This window comes from Carassius carassius, chromosome 15 (genome assembly GCF_963082965.1).
Source record: "Carassius carassius chromosome 15, fCarCar2.1, whole genome shotgun sequence".
In the NCBI taxonomy this organism is placed as follows: domain Eukaryota; kingdom Metazoa; phylum Chordata; class Actinopteri; order Cypriniformes; family Cyprinidae; genus Carassius; species Carassius carassius.
In genome coordinates this window covers 31,140,451-31,162,752 of record NC_081769.1, presented here as the reverse complement: position 1 = coordinate 31,162,752, position 22,302 = coordinate 31,140,451, and the positions used below count along the sequence as shown (strand labels likewise).

General features: G+C 34.9%; 1 protein-coding gene across 2 annotated transcripts in view; it reads left to right on the top strand.

Annotated features, from left to right (window-relative positions):
* LOC132158888 (CUB and sushi domain-containing protein 3-like) overlaps positions 1–22,302 on the top strand; it is a 254,569-nt gene that overhangs the window by 226,582 nt on the left and 5,685 nt on the right. For both annotated transcript variants that reach the window (XM_059568503.1, XM_059568502.1), the window contains exons 59-64: positions 1,211–1,390; positions 10,332–10,505; positions 17,005–17,178; positions 17,415–17,488; positions 20,655–20,766; positions 22,006–22,185. In XM_059568503.1, the coding sequence (XP_059424486.1) occupies positions 1,211–1,390; positions 10,332–10,505; positions 17,005–17,178; positions 17,415–17,488; positions 20,655–20,766; positions 22,006–22,185 (894 nt within the window). The remainder of the gene's footprint in view (positions 1–1,210; positions 1,391–10,331; positions 10,506–17,004; positions 17,179–17,414; positions 17,489–20,654; positions 20,767–22,005; positions 22,186–22,302) is intronic.

Genomic DNA, 22,302 nt, shown 5'->3' with positions numbered 1-22,302 from the left:
TTCACATGACATTACTCAATGCTCTGATGAGATGCTCTTTGTTGATGTGACAAGAGAAACTGTGGATGTTAAAGGTGAAGTCACTTCAGAATGGCACACATGATGAATGTAATTAAACAATCCCCCCGTCTGGCATTGATATGTCAAACAGGAAGTCCCGCCCCAATTTACAAATTGTAGCCCATTACTGATTTCAAATTACATGATGGAAATCTAATCCATTACGTTACATATTTTTAGATATTGTAATCTGATTACTTTTAGATTACTTTTGACCGAACTTGATAGTCACGTTGATTTGAATAGAATAATCTTGTACCATATTGATATACAACAAATACAAAGAATATTTATTTATTCTGCTACCAACAACGTGCGGTGTATTAAATATTACATTGTCATTACATTATGAAATACTTTTTCAGTTTCATGAGCGGTTTGTGAAGGGACTGCAGCAAAATTGCAAAAATTGTTGCAATTCAAAATACCTGTTTGAATATATTTCAAAATGCGATTTTCTCTTTAATGCAAAGTTGAATTTGCAGCAGTCTTCAGTGGTCACACATGATCCTTCAGAAACAATTTCTAATTTATATTTATTGACACATTAAAATGTAAATTAATTGTATTTCTCATACTGTCATCTCTGATCACTTTAATGCATCCTTGGTGCATATAGGTATTAATTTCTTTAAAAAAATCTTTCTGAGCCCAAATCATGAAGGCGAGTTACATGCTGAGGTTTAATCTTTAGTAAAAGTATTAGTAATAATCAAACATTCTTGCTTTAGCAAACACCCCTAATGAATATAACATATAAAATGATTGTTTACTAGTGAATATTATTGCAATGATAGTAATATTATGAATGCAATAAGGGGCTTGATGCTGTGAATATAAAGCTTTGACAGTCTAATTCTTGTTGAACTGAAGATGTTGTTCTGCACGACGACAAAATGTGCCATTTCTCAGCTGTAGTGTCTAACCCGAGGCTTGACCATTATACTCTCAGTGTGACAGGCAGAACTGTAGCAGAAGCATCCAGAATAATAGTTTGTTTAGTTTTAGTTCCCTGGGAGACAGTCTTGAATCCATAAACAGTTTAATGACTCTTCATATACGCTCACACAAATAATGGTGTCTCTGTTTCAAGACATACATTTCCATAACGCGCTTTCTTCTAAACGCTGTGGTTCTTCTGCTCTAATAGTGATCAGCTGTGGGGATCCGGGCGTACCTGCCAGCGGCTTGAGGATTGGCGAGGACTTCACCATCGGCCAGAACGTGACGTATTCCTGCCAGCCCGGCTTCCTGATGGAGAACGGGAGCTTCGTTATCCGTACCTGCACCCACAACGGCACCTGGAGCGGAACGTTTCCCACCTGCCAAGGTACAGAGTTTGAAAGCCTTTCTTTTTCTCCAGTTGCGATACTGAGACTTTTTGGTGGCTTGCCGAGGCATTGAGTGCCACAAACAAACAGATGTTGCTCTGTAGTTGCCAAGGTTTTTTGGATTGTAAACGGGCCATTGCTTCTGAAGGAAAGCATCTGAGAGTAAGGGTTAACCGCAACTTTTTCTCACACGTCAGAGGAGGGTGAGAGAGAGAGGAGATTCATGAATATTTGACAGTGCTTCTCTCTGAGCGCCCTCTTGCAGGAATGCTCGTTGACTTCCCGTATCCTTCGATTAGTGAGACGATCTAAACTGGTCATGACCAGGATTGAGCACATGGTCTCTGTGCTCAGGTAGGCGACAAATGAAATGCACGTGAATGTTATACCAATGTAATATCAGGATTTTAGGTTCAGATTGATCAGTAAGTGTATCTTAGGTACTATAACAATGTCGTAGATTTTTGCCATTTTTAACATTTTCCAAACCTTTTTGTATTTTTTTTTCCCGCCAAGAACACAATACTGTGGATAGCAAAAATCATTTCAATATATTTTAATTCATATAAAATAAATATGTAAATACTTCATCATTGTTATTAAAAACAATTAAAATCAGTAAAATAATAAATTATCAAAACACAAAATAAATTAATAACTGCCTTCTGTATTTAATTTTAGCATTATTTTGTGTTCATTTTTAATATTTTTTTATTATCCTTTGATTGGTTTTTCATTTAAGACTGGTTTGTTTCATTTGCAGAGTTGTGGTTGTTTTTAAATTTCAATTTCTTCTAGTTAGTGCATATTTGTTATTGCACAAAAGTGATTAATAATAATAATTATTGTTATTATTATTATTAAATATTTTTAAATGATTAAATGATTTTATATTTTTCCTTGTAGTATTTAATTATTACAACAGCAAAAATGTAGAATTAATAACATTTAGTTATCCATTTATTTTAAAATGAATGCTGTGATTTTAAATGTCCAATAATTACATTTTCATTACATACATAATATTATTTGTATTATTTTTATTACAAATACAGCAACTTTATTTATTTATCTATTTAGGCAAAATCATATGGAGATTTGTATTTCTTACTATTAAAAATTAGGACTATCAATGGAATAAATTAGTGCATGCCCTAAAAAATACATTTCTTCATTGACTTTTTTAGATATTTTTTTAAATATGTAGAATCATTACCAACCGTTCTCCCCTATTAAATCATGCTACTGTGTCATTTTAATACCTTTGTGTATTTCACAGGTCTTTCCATCACTGGAAGCCTTCTGCAGTATTCAGCATTGATAAACTCTTGGCTTTGCGTTAAGCGTCATTTCTGTCTGTGGCATTCTGCGCTTTCCTTTTAGCCATTATTTATTTATTTATCGGAGCCACTATCAGATTTTCTTTGGCAGACCACATGCTCAAATCCGTTTACAAATCACTAAGAGGAAACTTTCCTTCCTCCGGCGTTCTTATTAGCGCTAAAACACGATTGCTTGGAATAGTTGATTTATTAACTTTTTTCGACTTCACCATCCTCATTATAACATTAGTCCTTGATTGATATAAGCATAAATATCTAGAATCCATCTCATTTAGACCTGTTTTTCCACACTCAACAGCTAGAAAAAGCTAGCTAAAGAAATCTGCATTGCGTACTGTACATGAAAATGTCGGCCATTAAAATTCTGAGAACAAACACAAGAGAGCAAATTGCTCAGAGTGATCCTGCAGAGAAACATCAATGTAGAGTCCTAATAGGCCGTAATGTGAAGTCATTAGAAAGCCATTTCTCGGGCCCGGCATGGATGGATTGTAGCCAGTGAGTGATTTGTGGCGGGACGGACCCTCAGGCACGCCTCCCGTCAGTCGGCAGTGAAATCTGCCGCAAGGCATTTGTGCCCGAGGGCTCATCTCGCTCTCAGTTTCTCCTCCATTGCTCTTGGTTTCAGTGCAGCTGAAGACTGCCAGTGTCCAGTGACCTATCTGAGATTAGCATGCAAGTCTGTCACACATCAAGGAATTTAAAAAATGTGATTTCCAGGCCTGGAAAAGTCATAGAAATTTCTATAAGGAATATAAATATGTCCAGTTGCTCTGCAGAGCCTTTGCTTAAATTCAATCCCAGGACAAATTGTTCACTTGGCCCTGAAGATAGAGAAATGCTTTGGGATCAAGGCTATGATTGTTATTATTAACTTATTAAAATATTGCATTGCCAAATAACCAAAATAAATGAAAAAAAAACAATTAAATCCTATAAAGTTATATTAGATAGATGGATGGATGGATAAAAATAAGCCCATAAATAATACTAAAATAACACTGGATCAATGCAAGCTAAGGTCGTCAAAACAGCATTTGTGCCATTATGTTGATTATGTTTTAATTACTTTAATTGGCTTACAGTATTTGAAGACAAGTGCAAAGACAACATACACTTATATTCAAGATGCAATCTATAAAAACAAGTCTTAATATCTTATGCAGTGTTATGCAAGTTATCTTGTTTTCAAACATTGTGGATATTTAAGCTAGAAAATAAGATAAAATTGCTCATTATAAGAAGGATTTTGCAGTGTAAAAACAGCACACTGGCAGATTGTTTCCACTTGTTTTTAATTTGTTTATACTTGAAAGTAGTCCAAATACACTTGTATTGAAGATGCAGCACATTCTATTAAAAAATAAATTAATTAAAAAAAAAATCCTTATGACTTATGTCTTGACTAGAAGTTTAAAAACTTCGAATTAAAAACAGATTAAAAGTAATTTTTTTCTGTAACCAGCACAAGACTTAAATGTTGTGTGTGTCCACATTATAATAGTATGGTAGAATTGATCAGTAACATTGTCTAAGGTTGCATCCAATCTTGCACCTGTTATCATGGTGTAATTCAGATAGAGTGCACAATGTTTATACCAAGAAGAAAGATGACGTAACCCCTTGTTTTCATGGAGGTGAACAGATGTGCTAAACCATTGCCTTGAAATTCTGTTAGTATTAAAGTATGTCTGCATACATTCTGCTGTTGAAAACCAGCTGGAAATTCTATTCAGCCACCAGAAGCTGCCATGATTACCTCCATTTTAAGTGTTTAACTCTAAACATGCTCTTAAATAGATAAATAACAAAATAATAACAATTTTCCATAATAGTCTGTAGTGCTATCAAATTATTGATCATGATTAATTGCATCTAAAATAAAAGTTTTTGTTTACTAAATATATGTTTACTGTTTATATTTATTATGTATAGGCTTATATAAATACACATACATACACGTGTGTGTGTGTGTGTGTGTGTGTGTGTGTGTGTGTGTATTTATATATACTTAATAAATATGCACAGTACACACACAAATATTATGTAAACAAAAACTTGTATTTTTCGCAATTAATCATTTGATAGCACTATAGCCATGCATCCATAATTATGCATCAAATGGTGTTAAACTTTTTAAAGCAGGTTCCAGGATAATGTTAAACAAATAAATAGTAATTCTTGCTGTAATATATTGGAATTAATCTACTATTGAAGTGTGTTATTGGCATGGAATAATAAATAAAAAACACTTTTTATTTGGGGTGGGGTTCAGAATTGCCAGTTTGTGTCTTACAAGGTATAAACATGCAATTTCATCTCAGAATTCAGATTTTTTTTTTCTGTTTAAATCATTTTGAGAAAATCAGAAAAAAAGCCAGAATAGTGAGATAAAATGTCCCAGTTACCTTTTTTTTTTTTTTTTTTATCCTGTAGCAGAAACACAATTTACAGTGGTAAAAATAATATTAGAATAATATTAATACAGTGAACAACTAATCATGTTAAAACATAAAAAAACTTCTAAAACATAAACAAAACTCTGGTCGATATTCTCTCAGAACAGTAAACAACACAACCGTAAGCAGTTGCTGGAGGGTGGTGGGGTTAAGGTTAGTTGTAAAAAGATCGGGAAGTCTTGTCAAAGCACCTTGGCCGAGAATAAAGGTGTTGTTTTTGAGGAAACGCTTTATACTTTATACAGTGGCAACACTGTTGTCCCCTCGGGTCAGCCGTGCAGATGAGCAGCAGTGACGCGCGGTTCTGTCATCACACTGAGCTACAGACGGCCTCAGGGACCTGCTTGACCGATGGGCCTTTCTACGTGCAACACATGCTGAGCGACTGCAAAACGCACACAAACATGATGCAAAACATGGCCTGTAGAGCACACAGCTGCAAGAGACTGCTGCAGTTCAAGCCTTTTAGAGCTGGAGACAGGCTGGTAAACTCATGCTGTTGGTCGAGCCAGAACATGTTGACATGTTGAAATGTAGCATCAGCCTCCAGCAAGACTGCAAATTACTGACTCTGCAAGTTGCATATTATTATATTTTTTATTTCATCTCTGCCATTTTAATGTAAGCAACATTTCAGGGTGTTTTTCTCATTTTGTTTATATGTGGGCTACTATTTAAAAACTTGGCGTCTCTCAACTGAAAATTTATGGTATATATTAGAATTCTGAAAATCTTTCTCAGATTTCGTCTTTGTGAGTTTACATCTCAATTCTTTTTTATGTTTATTTATTTTATTTTATTTTTATTTTACATTTATTTATATATGACCCTGGACCACAAAACCAGTGATAATGGTCATTTTTTGAGTTTTATATATCAACTGAAAGCCAACCTATTTTACAGCTGAAATTTTTAATTTTTCATCGACATTTTGCTCTCCTTCTTAACAGGTCTGATGACTCTGAAAAACATGTATTACATTGCACATGTTGCATAAATTTTCTTATTTTTGGAAAATAAATTTTGTCTTTTCCGTAGACAAAGGCATAGTATGTGTTCTGATGACTTTACATACTGTGCATGATTCATATGGACTTTGTATTTCTCTATACAGCCATGGTTACTCTGAATTGTTAGGTATAATTATAACCATTTCACATTTGTGTCGTTTTTTAATGCACTAAACATGACACTTCACTGTTAAAGCTGTTTGTAAGAAGTATGTGTAATTATCTGTACGCATACAGTACAACACACTTAGTGTGTGTGTAGCATTTACTTGAAATATTTCACTAGATACCGACTGTTAACTGAAGCATCTACTAACAAGGCTTATTGCATGTGTTGCTTTAATAATTAAGATAGGTGCATGCATCTATTTAGTATCAGTGGATTTAATATTCAACACCCTTCCGAGAGATATGAACACTTAGCATTTCAGTTTTTAACCTTGTTAGCTTCCATGTCTCATTAAACCCGACCCCTGAGCCAGATTCACACAAAATCGTCATCATCTTCTTCATCATGCTCATGTCTTCTTAAAGCAGTCTCCACACACCTTGAACAGCCGCTACGCTCATTTATTATACATTATACATCCTGCATCCTATATGTGAAGGCTTTCAATCATCCAGGTCACCTCCGCAGAAGGTGGCTGGGCTTGCTTTATCCCTTCACTTTTGACTTTGATTGGGTCGGACAGCTCACCAAACTCTCTGGCCCTGCCGCTGGAGTCTGGAGTCAACTCACGGCTCACTCCTAGCGCCTCATATTTACTGAAGCAGCAGCACTAAAAGTCACAGGCTTAGGGCCAGTGCGCTCTTCTGCGGAGGGATCTTCTGTCCTGCCTTCACACTTAATCTCCAAAGCTACGAGCAGCTCGCAGGACGTTTCCAACACCTCCAGATCAGCCAGGCAGCCGTGCAAGGCATATTTTGCTATTGAAAAGAATTGTATGAAGCACAAAGCTTAGAGGAGCGCCTCACCCAAAAACGAAATGTCATCATTTACTGAACCTCATGTCGCTCCGAACACGAATGACTTTATTTTCTTCTGTGGAACCCAGAAGGAGGATTTTTGAAGGAAATTCCATTTGAAGGAGCTGTCAATGTCCCAAAATGGCTGTAGAAGTAGCAGTGTTGCATATTTGGGAGATTTCTCATCACATTTAGCAACTTTCCCATGGTTCCTGCAACTTTTAAAGATGCAGTTTTTTTGTGGTTATTAAAACATACTGATTTACTGTATACATACTGTAGGTCTCATGTAGATACACACACTTATAAATATGGTTAATATGTATATATTTAAGTACCGTATTTTTCGGACTATAAGTCGCACTTTTTTTCATAGTTTGGCTCGTCCTGCGACTTATAGTCAGGTGCGACTTATTTATCAAAATTAATTTGACATGAACCTAGAGAAATGAACCAAGAGAAAACATTACCGTCTACAGCCGCGAGAGGGCGCTCTATGCTGCTCAGTGCTCCTGTAGTCTACACTGAAAACACAGAGGGCCCTCTGGCGGCTGTAGACGGTAATGTTTTCTCTTGGTTCTAAATGAATGCGACTTATAGTCCAGTGCGACTTAAATATGTTTTTTTCCTCATCATGAAGTATTTGTGGACTGATGCGACTTATACTCGGGTGCAACTTATAGTCCGAAAAATAGCGTGTTTAAATACTATATATATATATATATATATATATATATATATATATATATATATTTGCGGTGTGTTATGAAGATTTTCAACATCGTCAGTGCTACAAAAAATTGTCTATACTCCAGGTCAAGAACTGACTGAAATTCAACTCTTTCACTAGTTACTGATAATGGTCCATTCTTTTAGTTTTAAATGTTCCACTGTCATGTCACAAACGGTCACGTATGTGTTACAGACTCTGAGCAGCACTTCACACAATCTCTGATCTGTCACTCTTGATTGAAGGAACTTTTCAAACACTTTTGGTGTGCAACTACATTTTGATGCAATTAATTTGCTTGCATATCTTGTATAATTTGGAAAGCTGATAGAATTTGACCGCTAATAGAAAAAAGAGGAAAGTAGCAACTCGTAATAAGAAATCTTCCTAAACCTGTGAACTTTTTTAAATGTTATTTTGTGCTTCATGTAAGTAAGGGTTTATAATGACATGGGGTTAAGTAAATTTGCCATTTTGGGTTCAACTGTCCCTTTAACAAAAGCTGATGGCTATTCAATGTGATGAACTAATAAACTCGCAAGTCTAATTTATTATTTTGCCTGGTTAGATTTACACATGAACAATAGGATCTGTACAGAGCAGCGCTGTGACTCCACACATCATTTTAGAGGTTTTATTGGGGCACTTGCTTTCCAAAACATCTCATCATTTATTCATACGCCGTCCAAACCCCAGCTGCTCCCCACCGACTGCTCTCCAACACTGTCAGAATATCAGCTCACGAGTTTCCATCTGCTCCCCCTGCGTCCTTTTTTCAGTTCGAGATTTGCAATTTAAAACATCTTTTGATTGGCCCTGCAGACGTTTGCTGACTTCCGTTGATTTCGCCAATGCAGGAAAGTCCTGGCATGTTTTTTTTTAATAAACCTTTGCTTGGATTTAACACTCGATCCATTTTTCCAAAGTCTCTCCTGAAAGTTCAAATAGAGATGATGCAACAGTTGCTGAGGTAAAAGCAGGGTGCAGACGATGACTCTCAATTATTTAGGTGGTTTCCAGCTAATGTTGTGTTTAACCAGCCTCTTCCACACCTCTTAACACCTTGAAAATGAGCGAAAGTGCTGTAAAAACCCTGTTTTAGTCAACATTCATAAATAACACTTGAAGCTGCTGGAGTAATCCTCAGTGACGTATTGAATACAGTGTTTGTGCTTTTTTATATAATGTTGAAGTGGAACATAGTCCTTCAAGGTAGAAAAATGACAGAAAAAAAAAACTTACTTTCTTCAGCGAGACGCTTTCAAGACAAGTCTACAAAATATTAAAGCTTGGCCAGAGGGCAGTACAACCTCAAAATACAGATCAGGACTTCAATGTCGGCTACACTGACACTACATGAGGAAGTTTGGTTGGATTTTTCTTTCTGTGATTGATGTGAAACGTGAATGGTGAATTGAATTTAGTTTGCAGTATTTATCACTATTTAGTTGGCATTGTTAGTGTGGAAACAGGTGGTAATATAAAGTCTTTGTTTTCTAGTGATCCTGACAGAAGGAATTAATTGTAGTCAGATCATTTGTGTGTGTGTGATGGGGGACAGCTAGCAACAAAATACTAACACTGTGGGACAATTCCAAATTAACATTCATTTGAACTCTCAAGTGTTTGACAGACTTTCAAATGTTTTAAAATGTTAATTTATTACATGAGGGTATTAAAGTTGCCGGTTTAATGAAGTGAATATGAATGAATCAAATTCCTGCTCAGTGGGAACAAATGAAGTCTAAATGTAGACACCATGATGAATGTGTGCTTGAGTGACCTGCATATGAAATATGATGTTGTTTTTGTGCAGTATTTATTAGATTAAGTTCATTTATTACTCTCTTGTGGAGATGTGTGTTTCAACTGTAGTGGTTGTATATTATGGTTAGAAATGCCTAGGGAAACTGTCTTAAATGAGGGCATCTTTGTAAATATTATTGCTTGTATTCTTTGTAATATCTGTTGGATAAACAAGTAAACTACAAATGAAACCACACTAGCACTTATTCAGACAAGAGTTTACTATAGAATCAAGGTAGATTTTAACTGAAAGAACGAGTATTTGTTTAAGTTTAAAATAATTGTTTGTTTATTGTTACATTGTTTCCGTTTTGGTCTCCATAAAAATATTAAACACTGATCATAATAAGAAATGTTTCCTGAGCAGTACATCAACATATCAGAATGATTTCTGACGGATCATGTGACACTGAAGACTGGAGTATTGAAATTACATTTAAAAAATATATTCACATAGAAATTCTTTAGACCAAACAACCTTAATTGTGCGACCACGTTTGTGGCATTACCTAACTTGCATAACCCCTTTATTGAATCGACCTGTGAAACAGCACGTGCAAATTAATGACAGGCTTTCATGCATTCCTAATGAACTCGGATGTCTCTCCATGTGTTTGTCTCTTCAGCGGTGACCTGCGCTCCTCCGCCCGGCGTGTCTAACGGTGAGGTGGAGGGCTCTGTGTTTGAGTGGGGCACCAGCGTGAGCTACCGCTGCCTGATGGGATATGAACTGTCCTTCCCTGCCGTCCTCACGTGTGTCGGCAATGGCTCCTGGAGCGGCGAGGTTCCTCTGTGCCTGCGTGAGTGATGTTCTAAACCTATTCTGAACCTTTCTTTCTATTGTCCATTCAGTGCTTTTAGGCAACAAAAAGAACAACAACAAAAAAAAAAACACTAAAAGCACAGTTGAATTCAATTCAGTTAATTTCAAGTCTTCTGAATTAATATATGTGAGGAAGAGGCTGAAATGTATGTTTTTTTTTTTTATCTAAAATCTCATCCGATGCCTAGCGTGATCATTGCAATCAATAGTGTTTGGCGCCAATGATATCAAACCTGTCAAAATGCATCTTAACCACAGATCTATAATCGAGAACTGGGTTGCTTATGACATCGGTTAAAGCAAAAGACACAGCATCACTATATTACTATTAGTATCATTTGGTTTTAATAAGAAAACATTTACCTAGCGTGTCAGCATTTTCATATACAGTATGAAGCCTCCTTGTGCATTCTTACATCCTAGGCATGTAAATGGTTATTTGTTTCAAATGGTGAATTTCCTCTTTTTGTTAAAATGGTGCATTCATATTCATTAGTTTACATCAAATCAGTAGGTGCACGAGACCCTCAATATATGTGAAAAAGTGATTATTTTGAAATCTGAACAACGATCAATGCTTTGTAATGCATGCAAATTAATTTGCCTTATACAGTTATTCACTGTATTTGGTTGCACTTTATTTTAAGGTGTTCTTGTTACAGTGTAATTATACATTTAAGTACTGATTAATGTTAATTAACTGCATGTACTTACTACAGAATATGGTTAGGATTAGGGTTTGGCTTATATTTGAATACATTTAATAATATATTAATGATACATATATTATATAATATATTGCAAAATATACAAATGATTGCTGCTTTCAATATATTGCAATATGTTGGGAAAAATAAATATATATAAGAATATATGCCTAATATATTACATGATATTTTCCAATATACTGCAATATATTTTTGTTTCATAAGGGTGCAAATGATCCTAAGCATACATTCTCATCTGTAAAGCTTGGTGGAGGTTGTGTCATGGCATGGGCATGCATGGCTGTCATATTTAATCAGTACAATGACCCAACACACCCTCCAGTTCAGTCAAGGACTTTATCAGGGCAAAGAAATGTAAAGTCTTAGATTGCCCAAATCAATCTCCAGATTTATATCCGATTAAACATTAATTTCACAATCTGAAGAGGAGACTAAAGTCAGAAACTCCCCAAAACAAGCAATAGCTGGAATTGGCTGCATTTAAGGCTGGAGAAAAGCATTTCAAAGCATAAGACCAAGAGTCCGGTGATGTCTATGGGACTCACTGCTCTAACTAAATATTAGCTTTTAGTCTTTTACATCTGCCTTAAATTCAACTGTTCCAATACTTATGCTCTCATCAAATAGTGGGATGAACTCTAAAAGTGCTGTCCTTTTTATTTGGTAAAACATGTATGCGTCGAAAGATCTAATAATAAAATGTGACATTCTGTAGTTTTGTCGCATATTAATATTTGAATCATATTTGCAAATGTCTTGACTCCACAGCAGAGAAAGCAATTTTGTCTTTACTGTTCCAATACTTATGGAGGGCACTGTATGTCAAAAACAATATAAAACGATCTGTATAAAACTCATTTGCAGCAGGAATTGGCAAGAGTCAAGAATCTGAAATATTTTGAATTTTGTTCAACTGTTTTGCAAGTCAGATGCAAATGAGGTATGAAATGAGATGAAAAGAAGCATTTTTACCAGCACAAAGGTACACGCTGAATAACCTTGATACCAGCATGCTTATCAGCTTTTATTTGTGAGAGCTTTTTGCACAATCCTGTCGTTCATAAATGCAAACCGGCTTGCTTTTTATCATCCATTACCAACAATCCTCTATGATCCATAAAGAAAAGCAATCACCTCCTAAACAGCACAGTGTCAGCTGGGAGAGAGTGTAATTAGCATTTAATTTTCTGATGACTTCATGGCATTTCCCCCCATTCAGATGGCAGATATCTATACGTTAATGCTTTCATTACATTCACAATGGAAAGAAACAATAAATGGCATGCAGCACAAGTCTCTTGCTTAATCCCAGTTACATAAAGTTTTTGTTGAATTCTAGCAAACATGCTGGTTTACGCTCATTAATTTCTTCCTCATTACAAGCCACAAACTTTCAAAATGTGCTTTAGAAGACAGTATTTGTTTTATTACTTTTTTCACCTGAATGAATTCTTTGTCAAACAGTAAGATTTTTCCAGCTGGGTCCCGTTTAACTATGCATGTTTCGTTCCCATATAATGGTGAAGTATCTGCGTTTGCCGTTCAACAGCAACCTTTAAGAAGGTGTTTAAACGTGCCCAGTGCACAGGCCATAGATAAGGTGCCAGAAATTCCAGATTGTCACATTTTAGTGCTGATAAGGCATAAATCATAACTCATTCTTTCAGGACTCTGCCAGCACTACAAGATTAGAGCTGTGCTAATTCGCGCTTCGAAGCACACAGATCATAGACAAATGGCAGCTCAGAAATTAAAGCCTCGTCTCATAGATCCAGCTTAACTCCGCATGGAAATTTCCATGAATATGGTATAGAATAATAACTAGAACTTTTTTTTTCTTCATTTTTTTAAATAAATGACAAGTGAAATGAGGTGCAGAAAATGTTGGTTGTTGAACTGAGGTGGTCAAAGTAAAACATAGATTTTATTTTAAAGGCTTATCAAGTCTAAAACCTTTCTGCATTAAATAAACATTTATTTTCATATTTATAAATATTAAATAAAAATGTATTAAATAACAACAACAACAATAATAATAATAATCATCTTCAGCATAAGTTATTAAGTGACAAAATGTTGATTTGTTCTTATTCTAAAAAAAAAAAAATGTATTCCTTTAAAAAAAAAATCTTATTTTTCTTTTCTTTTGCTTTTTTAATATTCATCCATCAGTGATTCCTGAAGGATCATGTGACACCGAACACTGGAGTAATGATGCTGAAAAATCAGCATTGCATTGCAGAAATCAATTTCGTTTTATTGATGATTAATATTATTTAAAATATATATAAACTTTAACTAAAATGTTTTCCCAAAATACTCATGCTTGGTTAATTTATATGGTTTATAATTTATATTACATACAGGATCTAACAGCAACCCAAAAATGTGGAATTTGTACTTTTAATGTGTAACAACAAATTTTGTTGTGTAAAAAGTGTACTGTATTCATGGAAAGTGCTGAATATTAAAGCATGGAATCTCCCCATCCGAAGATTGAATGGCTATATTTAATCAGGTTAACGCGGTTAGCACACTGTCAGTACGTTTACCCATCTGCACCGAGCTGCAGTGTGAAATTCAGATTTTCTTTTTGTTGTGTGCTGTTTGTTGCTTCTCCAAAGCATTGTATTATTCATCAAGGATCTTTTTTTTTCTGACACGGAGCCTGACTGGGTCCTCCAGTTCTGATTATTATGCATAACTTGCTCTAGCCTAGAGCTGTTGAAATAATTTTTTTCTGTGAAAGAAAAAACCCAGCAGTCAGATGAGAATGGTCGGTGTGCACTGTAAAAACATCACTGATTCCATTGTCGCGGTGCCACATTTGGCCTGCGAGAACTGTCGTTGCATGTGGAATATATAATGCTATAAAGTGTTTATGTGTTGTGGATATTTGCATCGTTATCTATCATTGGCCTGTCACACTTTATATGCAAAGAATACACTCAGTAATGGTACAAAATGCATTAAATCAATATGTGTGTTCTATCTTTCTTTAAAATAAATCTTTTTTGCTTTATTATTTAATTATATTTGACATCCATTGCCAGTTTTGCCTCCAATAATATTAGATCAGCAGTGGTAGTGGTCAACTGAATTGTTTTTCAATAACCAATGCTCATATATATATATATATACATATTAATTTTGCTTTATTTAATTTTAATTTAATTTTATAATTGTACTTAATTTTGCTTAATTACAACCACAAACATTCTTACTACTGGCTCAAATGTTGCTATTTTTTATCATTGTTTTATTTTTATTTTATATACACTTTTTGTTTATTTTGTTTTACTATTTTATGTACATTTTATTTACTTTATTCTATTTTATAACATAAAACAATCATTCAATCACTAATTTGGCTGAATATTATTTTACTTATTTTTTTGGATAAAAGTGTCTGCTAAATGCATAAATTTTATTTAATTATATATATATATATATATATATATATATATATATATATATATATATATATATATATATATATATACACTTTGTTTTACTATTACTACTAACAACAACAACAACAAAAAAACTTTCTGATGTTTTTTAGTGCAGCTAGTGTCCAAATACTCACTGTATGTAAAAAAATAAGTGAGTATTAATCATCAAAATCACGTATTTGATTGTGGATAGTGCTTGTGAAGGGCAGATACCTTGGCAGTTCTGCTTCAGGTTCCTTGCGTAAAATGCGACCGAGCGATCCCCGCAGCCACAGAAAGACTGATCTTTTGTTTAAAACTGCTTTAGAGCCGTTTAACTGCACTGGCGGCTGATGGCCATCGGAGTTGACGTGCATTAAATACCATGTAGATGCTGTGCAATGCAAGAGCTCAGCTCGTCTCTGTGGTGGACAGAGTCCGTGTGGTCACACTTTCTCATCCCAACCTGTGAATTATACATCACAGAGCGTGTCAGCCGTCGTGCCCCCTTTGGCCTTCCGCTTCGTTTTTAAAGAGGGATAATTACTCTGATTTACATTCAGGTGAGCCAACCTCTGCACTCGTGGGGCCGTGAAATTCGCCTCTCGACTTCTGATCTTTAAATACCATGAAGCCTGCAGAGCTCTGCTGCAATTTATATGTCAAACACCTTCACAAATCATGACATATCAAATGTGGAAATAGGTTTCATTTTTTGGTCTGTCAGTCTTAAGCACTCTCAAAGCTGTTTTTGGTTCTTCTTGGATGACGAAAGCATTACTCTCTAGCTATTTACCTTTAATTTATAGTGTATTGCAGCTGGATAATGGAAGTGTATGTGTATTTATGGTATGTATGTGCAAGAAAATGCACTGGAAAATGCTTTTCAAAGTGTAAAAATAAAACCCATTTTTCAAATCATACGCCAATATTTCCTCCAGAACTTTAGACCTGCCTGGTTAATAATTGACTCTGTGTTCAATTCGCACGGGAATGTATTTTTAAGCAGTATATTTCTCCTGCTATGTCCGGCTTCACCTCAGGAGTTTGTTTTGAGGGTCAGGTCGGGTTATGCACAGATAAATCATTCAGAAAACAAGGCTATCAGACCAGATTTTCCTTGAAAGCGGTTGAGCTGGGATCGGCCGTGTACTGTAGGTTTCAAAAGCAATAAAAGAAATAATCAGAAACAGAATCCTGGTTATCAAATGCTTGTTAGATACATTAAACATAAAATGGCTTATTAAAGTTAAAACTAAATCAATATTGATCCTGTCTCATTTCTTGAAGGTGAGATACCCTCTTTTATCTTAGTTTAATGTGTAGACCAGTGTTACTTTAGTTTTATTTTCAGGGTCATAGCTGGGGTTTGTGGGGCCCCGGGGCAGGTTGGACCCGTAGGCTCTGTTTGTAATTGTGTAAATAGCACAAACAAATAAATAGAACAAAGATACAAATGTAAAAAGTGTTAAAGTTTTTTTAAGTTTGAAGGTGTCCAAGAACAGAAACCAAATAATTAAATGTAAAATATCATTACAAGTCTTTGTGCGTGGTCTGTGAGACGCGGCTCTCTGTGTGCACACTGAACACTCGGTTAAGTTCTTGAGCTTCTTGTGCTTGAATGCTTTAAACTCTTTTGAATGTTTAAATTGACAAGATAAGCTAAACTGGATGATAAGGTGGCTCTTCGACTGTCCTGAGAGTCGTTTTTGGCTGGCCTCTTCCATTTTATTTTATTTTATTTTATCTAAATAAAATCATCACTGTATTGTTTGCTATTGGGATTGCTGAATGAATGCACTTACTCAACTGCTGTTGTTTAAATCGAGAAATTGACTATTGCAATTTGGAATTAGTGGAATTACTAGGAATTTCACTGTTATAATATTTTTCGTTTGTTTTAGCTATTTTCGTAATGAAGACAGAGAGATTGCATAAGACATGGTATTAATTTAGATAATAAAAAGCCTATACTTAAATGTACATTTGAGTAAGACTACAATGGCTACCATAATTAATACTGATGTGCAGTTAATTAATAATAATCTTATTGCTAAAATGTCAAGTTTTCATTGACTAAAGCTAGACTAAAATGCCTTAGGTTTTCTTGGACTAAAACTTGACTAAAGTGTTGAGACTTTTATTCGACTAAAACGTAATAGGATACAGTAAGGTTGACTAAATATGATAAAAACTAACAAGGCATTTTAACATAGGACTAAGACTAAATTTGATAATAGCTCACAAAATAAACACTGAGTCGATGTATGTAAATTTTTTTTAAAGGCAACTTTCATATGAACTATCTTGACAGCCAAGTTCTGCGGTGACCCCGGCATACCTCCGCACGTCAGACGCGAGGGTCAGAGCTTCATCTTCAAAGCCGAGGTCACGTACAGCTGCAGCGCCCCCTATGTGCTGGTGGGCTCCTCGACACGCACCTGTCAAGCAGACGGCACGTGGAGCGGGACGCAGCCGCGCTGCATAGGTACACCATCCTCTGTTCTCAAAAAAACATTTCAACCTCATCAGCCAATGCTGCTAAACCTGTAATGACCATAATATCCACTCCAGCTTTGATCTATGATGAAAATGTGAACATTATGACCCGCTGTTACGGGTCACTGCCATTACATCAAGCACTACATCTACTTTTCCTAATTCAATTATGAAGATAACAGCAGTGGAGCAGATAATGACTATGTCATTCTACTTTTACCACAGAACCAACTCGGACGACGTGCGAAAATCCTGGCACTCCGGAGTACGGCTCTCTGAACAGCAGTCTGGGCTTTAAGGTAAGAAGGAGTTGAGCTGCGAGCGATGCTCTCGGACTATCTAGGACTCTCGTATCAAAGCCATTATGATGAGAATAAGTTCAAAAGGCCCATTTCTGTCAGTTGTAGGCCGCTTTTATCTTTAAGTGCAAAAACGGCCTTTTCAGTTGGCACAATGTGACTTTTGATGTGCTTATTAAGAATTGAAAATCATATTTTCCATCATTGCTGAGACAAAAGGAGATCCGCTCGCCCAGTGACAGTATGATCCAAAGGCGTTAATGCCACTTCAGAGAGACGCTTCAGAGAGACCCTTCATTTGAGTACGTGTCAAATCGGGACTCTGGCGAGGTATTGCCATCTTTCCGGACTGCCCTGTCTTTATAAGCACAATTGATTTATTGTCAAGTTGATTCAGTCAAATGCCGTTTGAAGAGCCCATGACAGTTTCAGGATGTGCGACTGTCTCTCGCCTTCAGCTCTTATTGTCTGGGGAGAGTTTACTCTTCAAACAATCACTATATCTGCCCGAACGCCTCTGTCGGCGCTTAAATGGCTCTTCAGACTCCTCCATTTCTTCCTCAGAGGGGCAAGAGAAATGAAAAATGTATTGGGCACTTTAATATGACAACTTTGCCCGATATAATGTCATATTGGAAGTAAAAGTGGTCAGCTGAATTGGGTTTTTCAGCAGAGACAGCATTGATTGACGTGTGATACAGTCATTTTGTGTAAAACATACTTTGTATTTGTGCGTGTGCGTGTGTGTGTGTGTGTCTGTGTGTGTGTGTGTGTGTGTGTGTGTAATTTAGTTTTAACTTTATTTTATTTTATATCATATTTGATTTTATTCTTTCTATGAAACATATGGGCTGGTGTTGGCGCAGTGGATAAGACGCATGCCTTTGGTGTGAGAGACCCGGGTTTGAATCTACTGTGAGACACCAGTGTGTCCCTGAGCAAGACACTTAACCCCTAGTTGCTCCAGAGGTGTGCTTTGGATAAAAGCGTCAGCTAAATGAATAAATGTAATAAATGAAACATTATCAGTGCTGGCACAGGTGTTGCTTATTTTATTTTATTTTATTTTATTTTATTTTATTTTATTTTATTTTATTTTATTTTATTTTATTTTATTTTATTTTATTTTATTTTATTTTATTTTATTTTATTTTATTTTATTTTATTTTATTTTATTTTATTTTATTTTATTTTATTTTATTTTATTTTATTTATATATATATATATATATATATATATATATATATATATATATATATACACACATATAATAAAACATTTTTACAACCATAAAACATTGTGAACTTAACGTTACCAATTTACTGTGGCAATAATTATATTTTATTTTGCTATATTTTATTGCAACTATAAAACATTCTTAAAAGTGGCAGAAATGTTTTTACATTTTGCTTTATTTATTTATTTATTTTATTTTTTTTTACTACCTCAAAGCATAGTACCAAGTTTCTGTTGCCAATTAGTAATCATTATTATTATTTAATTAAGTCTGGGCATTTTCCCATGGAGATAAAAACAGTTATTATTAACAAGTTTTTGAAAGTTATTTAAACTGTCACCATATTTATCATATTAATGGTATATATGCATAGAGTAGGTTTCTGATCTTAATTTTAACAAATAATATGAAATGATGAAATCAATTGGATGGTAATTGAATATTAAGTATGAATGACAACAGATATGCATTTTCCATTGCCAAGAAAGATTTTTAACCCATCAATCATGCTCTGCCAATGGCAATAATCTCAAAAAGACAACCGTTACCACCAGCATCTATCGTCGACGGGTCTAATGTGAAAAGTATCACTCACGCCTTGAAGAATGAGCTCTTTGAAGGGTAAATTAAAAGCTGGTCCTCTCGGCTGGCTCTCTGTGAACACGGGGCTCTCCGCGTCTTGTTTGTGTCAGTCGGGCTGCCGTTGTCACTGATTCCTTCAGAAGTGTGTGATTTAATGAAATCTAATGTTCCAGTGTTGTGAACCTTTCATCTCAGCAGGACTCACAGACTCTGCTTCCCCTCCTCAACATTTGCATGTTCTGCTCTAATGCTCAGCGTTTATAGAGGACTTCCTTCACATGAAGGCTGGTTTTCCTTACAACGCATTCAGAACTGAATGAAGTAAAGCTAAAGGATGTACAGGTCCTCAGGTAGAATGATTATGAGAAGAGTGTGCAACATTCAGAACTGAAATGAGAGACATTCTTTTGATCTGTTATTTAATTCTTCAATTTAAATCGAGCTAGGAAACAGGATGCAGAATGGGCTTTTTTAAATAATTCACTTACTGAAATTAATATTAATTGATTTATAGGCAGTGTAATGTATTTCAATTAAAATTTGCTTACTTTTATATATATTTCTTATGTATAGTTCTCCATTTATTTATTTATTTTCTAAGAAATATAGTCAAGGGTATTATTATTATATTATATTATATTATATTATATTATATTATTCCAAAATTTGTGTTCAGTACGTTTTTTTTTTTTTTTTTACAGGTTAATGCTGTATTTATGACATTTCTAAATATCATATTTTCACAAAAATAATAGAATGATTTCTGAAGGATCATGTCACACTGAAGATTGGATTAATGATGCTGAAAATTCAGCTTTGCATAATAGGAATAACTTACATTGAAAATAATTTCACATTTAAAACAGTTATTTTAAATGGTAATAATATTTCACAGTGTTACTGTTTTTATTGTATTTTTGATCAAATAAATGCAGCCTTGGTCAGGATAAGAGTCTTTGTTTAAATAAACCAGTTAATTAATTAAACCTTATTGACTCCAAACCTTTGAATGGTGGTGACTTTTTTTTTTTTATAGCTGATTTTAATAAAAAGTGGCGATAATTCTGTAGCCATTATATCTAGAATTATTATCCTATGTCCTCCTTTTCTTCTGGTCTTTACCTTTGCTGTAGTTCAGCTCAAACTCACCATATTGTCATCAATCTTATACTGAATCAGTTGAACAATACACGATTCTTAAATCCTGAATGTTGTATTTTGACCAAAAGTGTTTGTGAGTGTGAGAGTAGAGATGTCGAGGTGTGTGTGTGTGTGTGTGTGTGTGTGTGTGTGTGTGTGTGTGTGTGTGCGCGCGCGCGCTCTGACAGGCTTATCTCTGTGCCTCAGGTGGGCAGCACAGTAAAGTTCCACTGTCAGACGGGCCACTTGTTACTGGGCTCCACCACACGGACGTGCCAGCAAGATTTGACCTGGAGTGGCACTCAACCAGAATGCATCCGTGAGTCCCTCTCCCATACCTCCACAACAGACGCCTAATTACACCGTTGTTTGGTAGGATTTGTGAGTGTATGCGCATCGTACTTCATCTTTCCAGATGTCTGTTATTTTGTTTTCTTGTTTTCTTGGCAAGTCATCCATTTTGCATGTCACTATACAACTTTGATTTCACCCTCCAGGAGTTTCGTTGTTCCATATTCATGTCATTTCATGTGAAAATGAAAAATACTGCTTTACCAGACATGCAGTACATCACGTGAATGGACAAGCTGTGGTGCATTTATGATGAGAGTGGCTCCAGTAAGTGTTACTGGGTAAATCTCACAAAACTTTCTGTCCTATTTTTCACAAATATCAAAAGAAATTGGAGAAATTAGAAATGTTTATTTTATTAATACATTTTTATTTATTATATTATATTATATTATATTTTTTCAGTAAATATGGGTATATACTGATGTTATGATTCTTATTATTAATTATCATTCTAAATATTGCAACGTATATATTATATAATTACACTAAATATGGAAATATATGGATGTAATTAATCTTGTAATTACTTATATTATATTATTACACTAAATATGGATATGTATGGATGTAATGATTCTTATAATTATATTATATTATATTATATTATATTATATTATATTATATTATATATTATGTATTATGTAATGGATGTAGTGATTCTTATTATCAATTATCATTCTAAATATTATTTTACTTATTGTATTATATTATTGCACTAAATGTGGATACATAAGTGATGTAATGATTCTTATAATTATATATTTTTTTATTTTTTATATATTTCTTATGTATAGTTCTCATTTATTTATTTATTTTCTTATAAAATCAAGGGTATTGTTATGTTATGTTATGTTATAGTTATTTTTTCCAGAAATTTTCACAAAAACTTTATACTGTAAATCATCTAACCCCCCCCCCCCAATTCTTATTCTAATAAATTCTAATGACATAATTATTGCAATGCATTTCTTATATTATATTATATTTTATTAATTGAATTATATTGTTGTGTTTAATAATAGATTTAATAATCAGTTTAAATAAAATATTTAAAAATAATTACAGAAAAAAAAACATTATTATGGTACTTAAGGGGTTGTATTTTTTTGCGTTTTGGGATGAAAATGAAATGGATGTTTTGTTATGAGATTTCCCCATCCATCAGAGCCTTCGAGCTTACTGCTTGACATATCTCCTAATGCAGCCCACTCCTGTAAGCAACCAAAGACCCCGCCGCATGCCAACGTGATGGGCATGGACCTGCCCTCCTTTGGCTACACGCTGCTCTATTCCTGCCAGCCTGGTTTCCTTCTCACCGGGGGCTCGGAGCACCGCGCGTGCCGGCCAGATGGATCCTGGAGTGGGAAGGTGCCCGTTTGCAGAGGTATGCAGTCCAACACCCCATCAGTACAGAGCTCAGGTGTGTTTTACACCTCAACTTTGTGACCTGCAACTTTTCTGCCATTTCTTTTGTCTTGTCGAGGCAGAAGCCGACTGATGG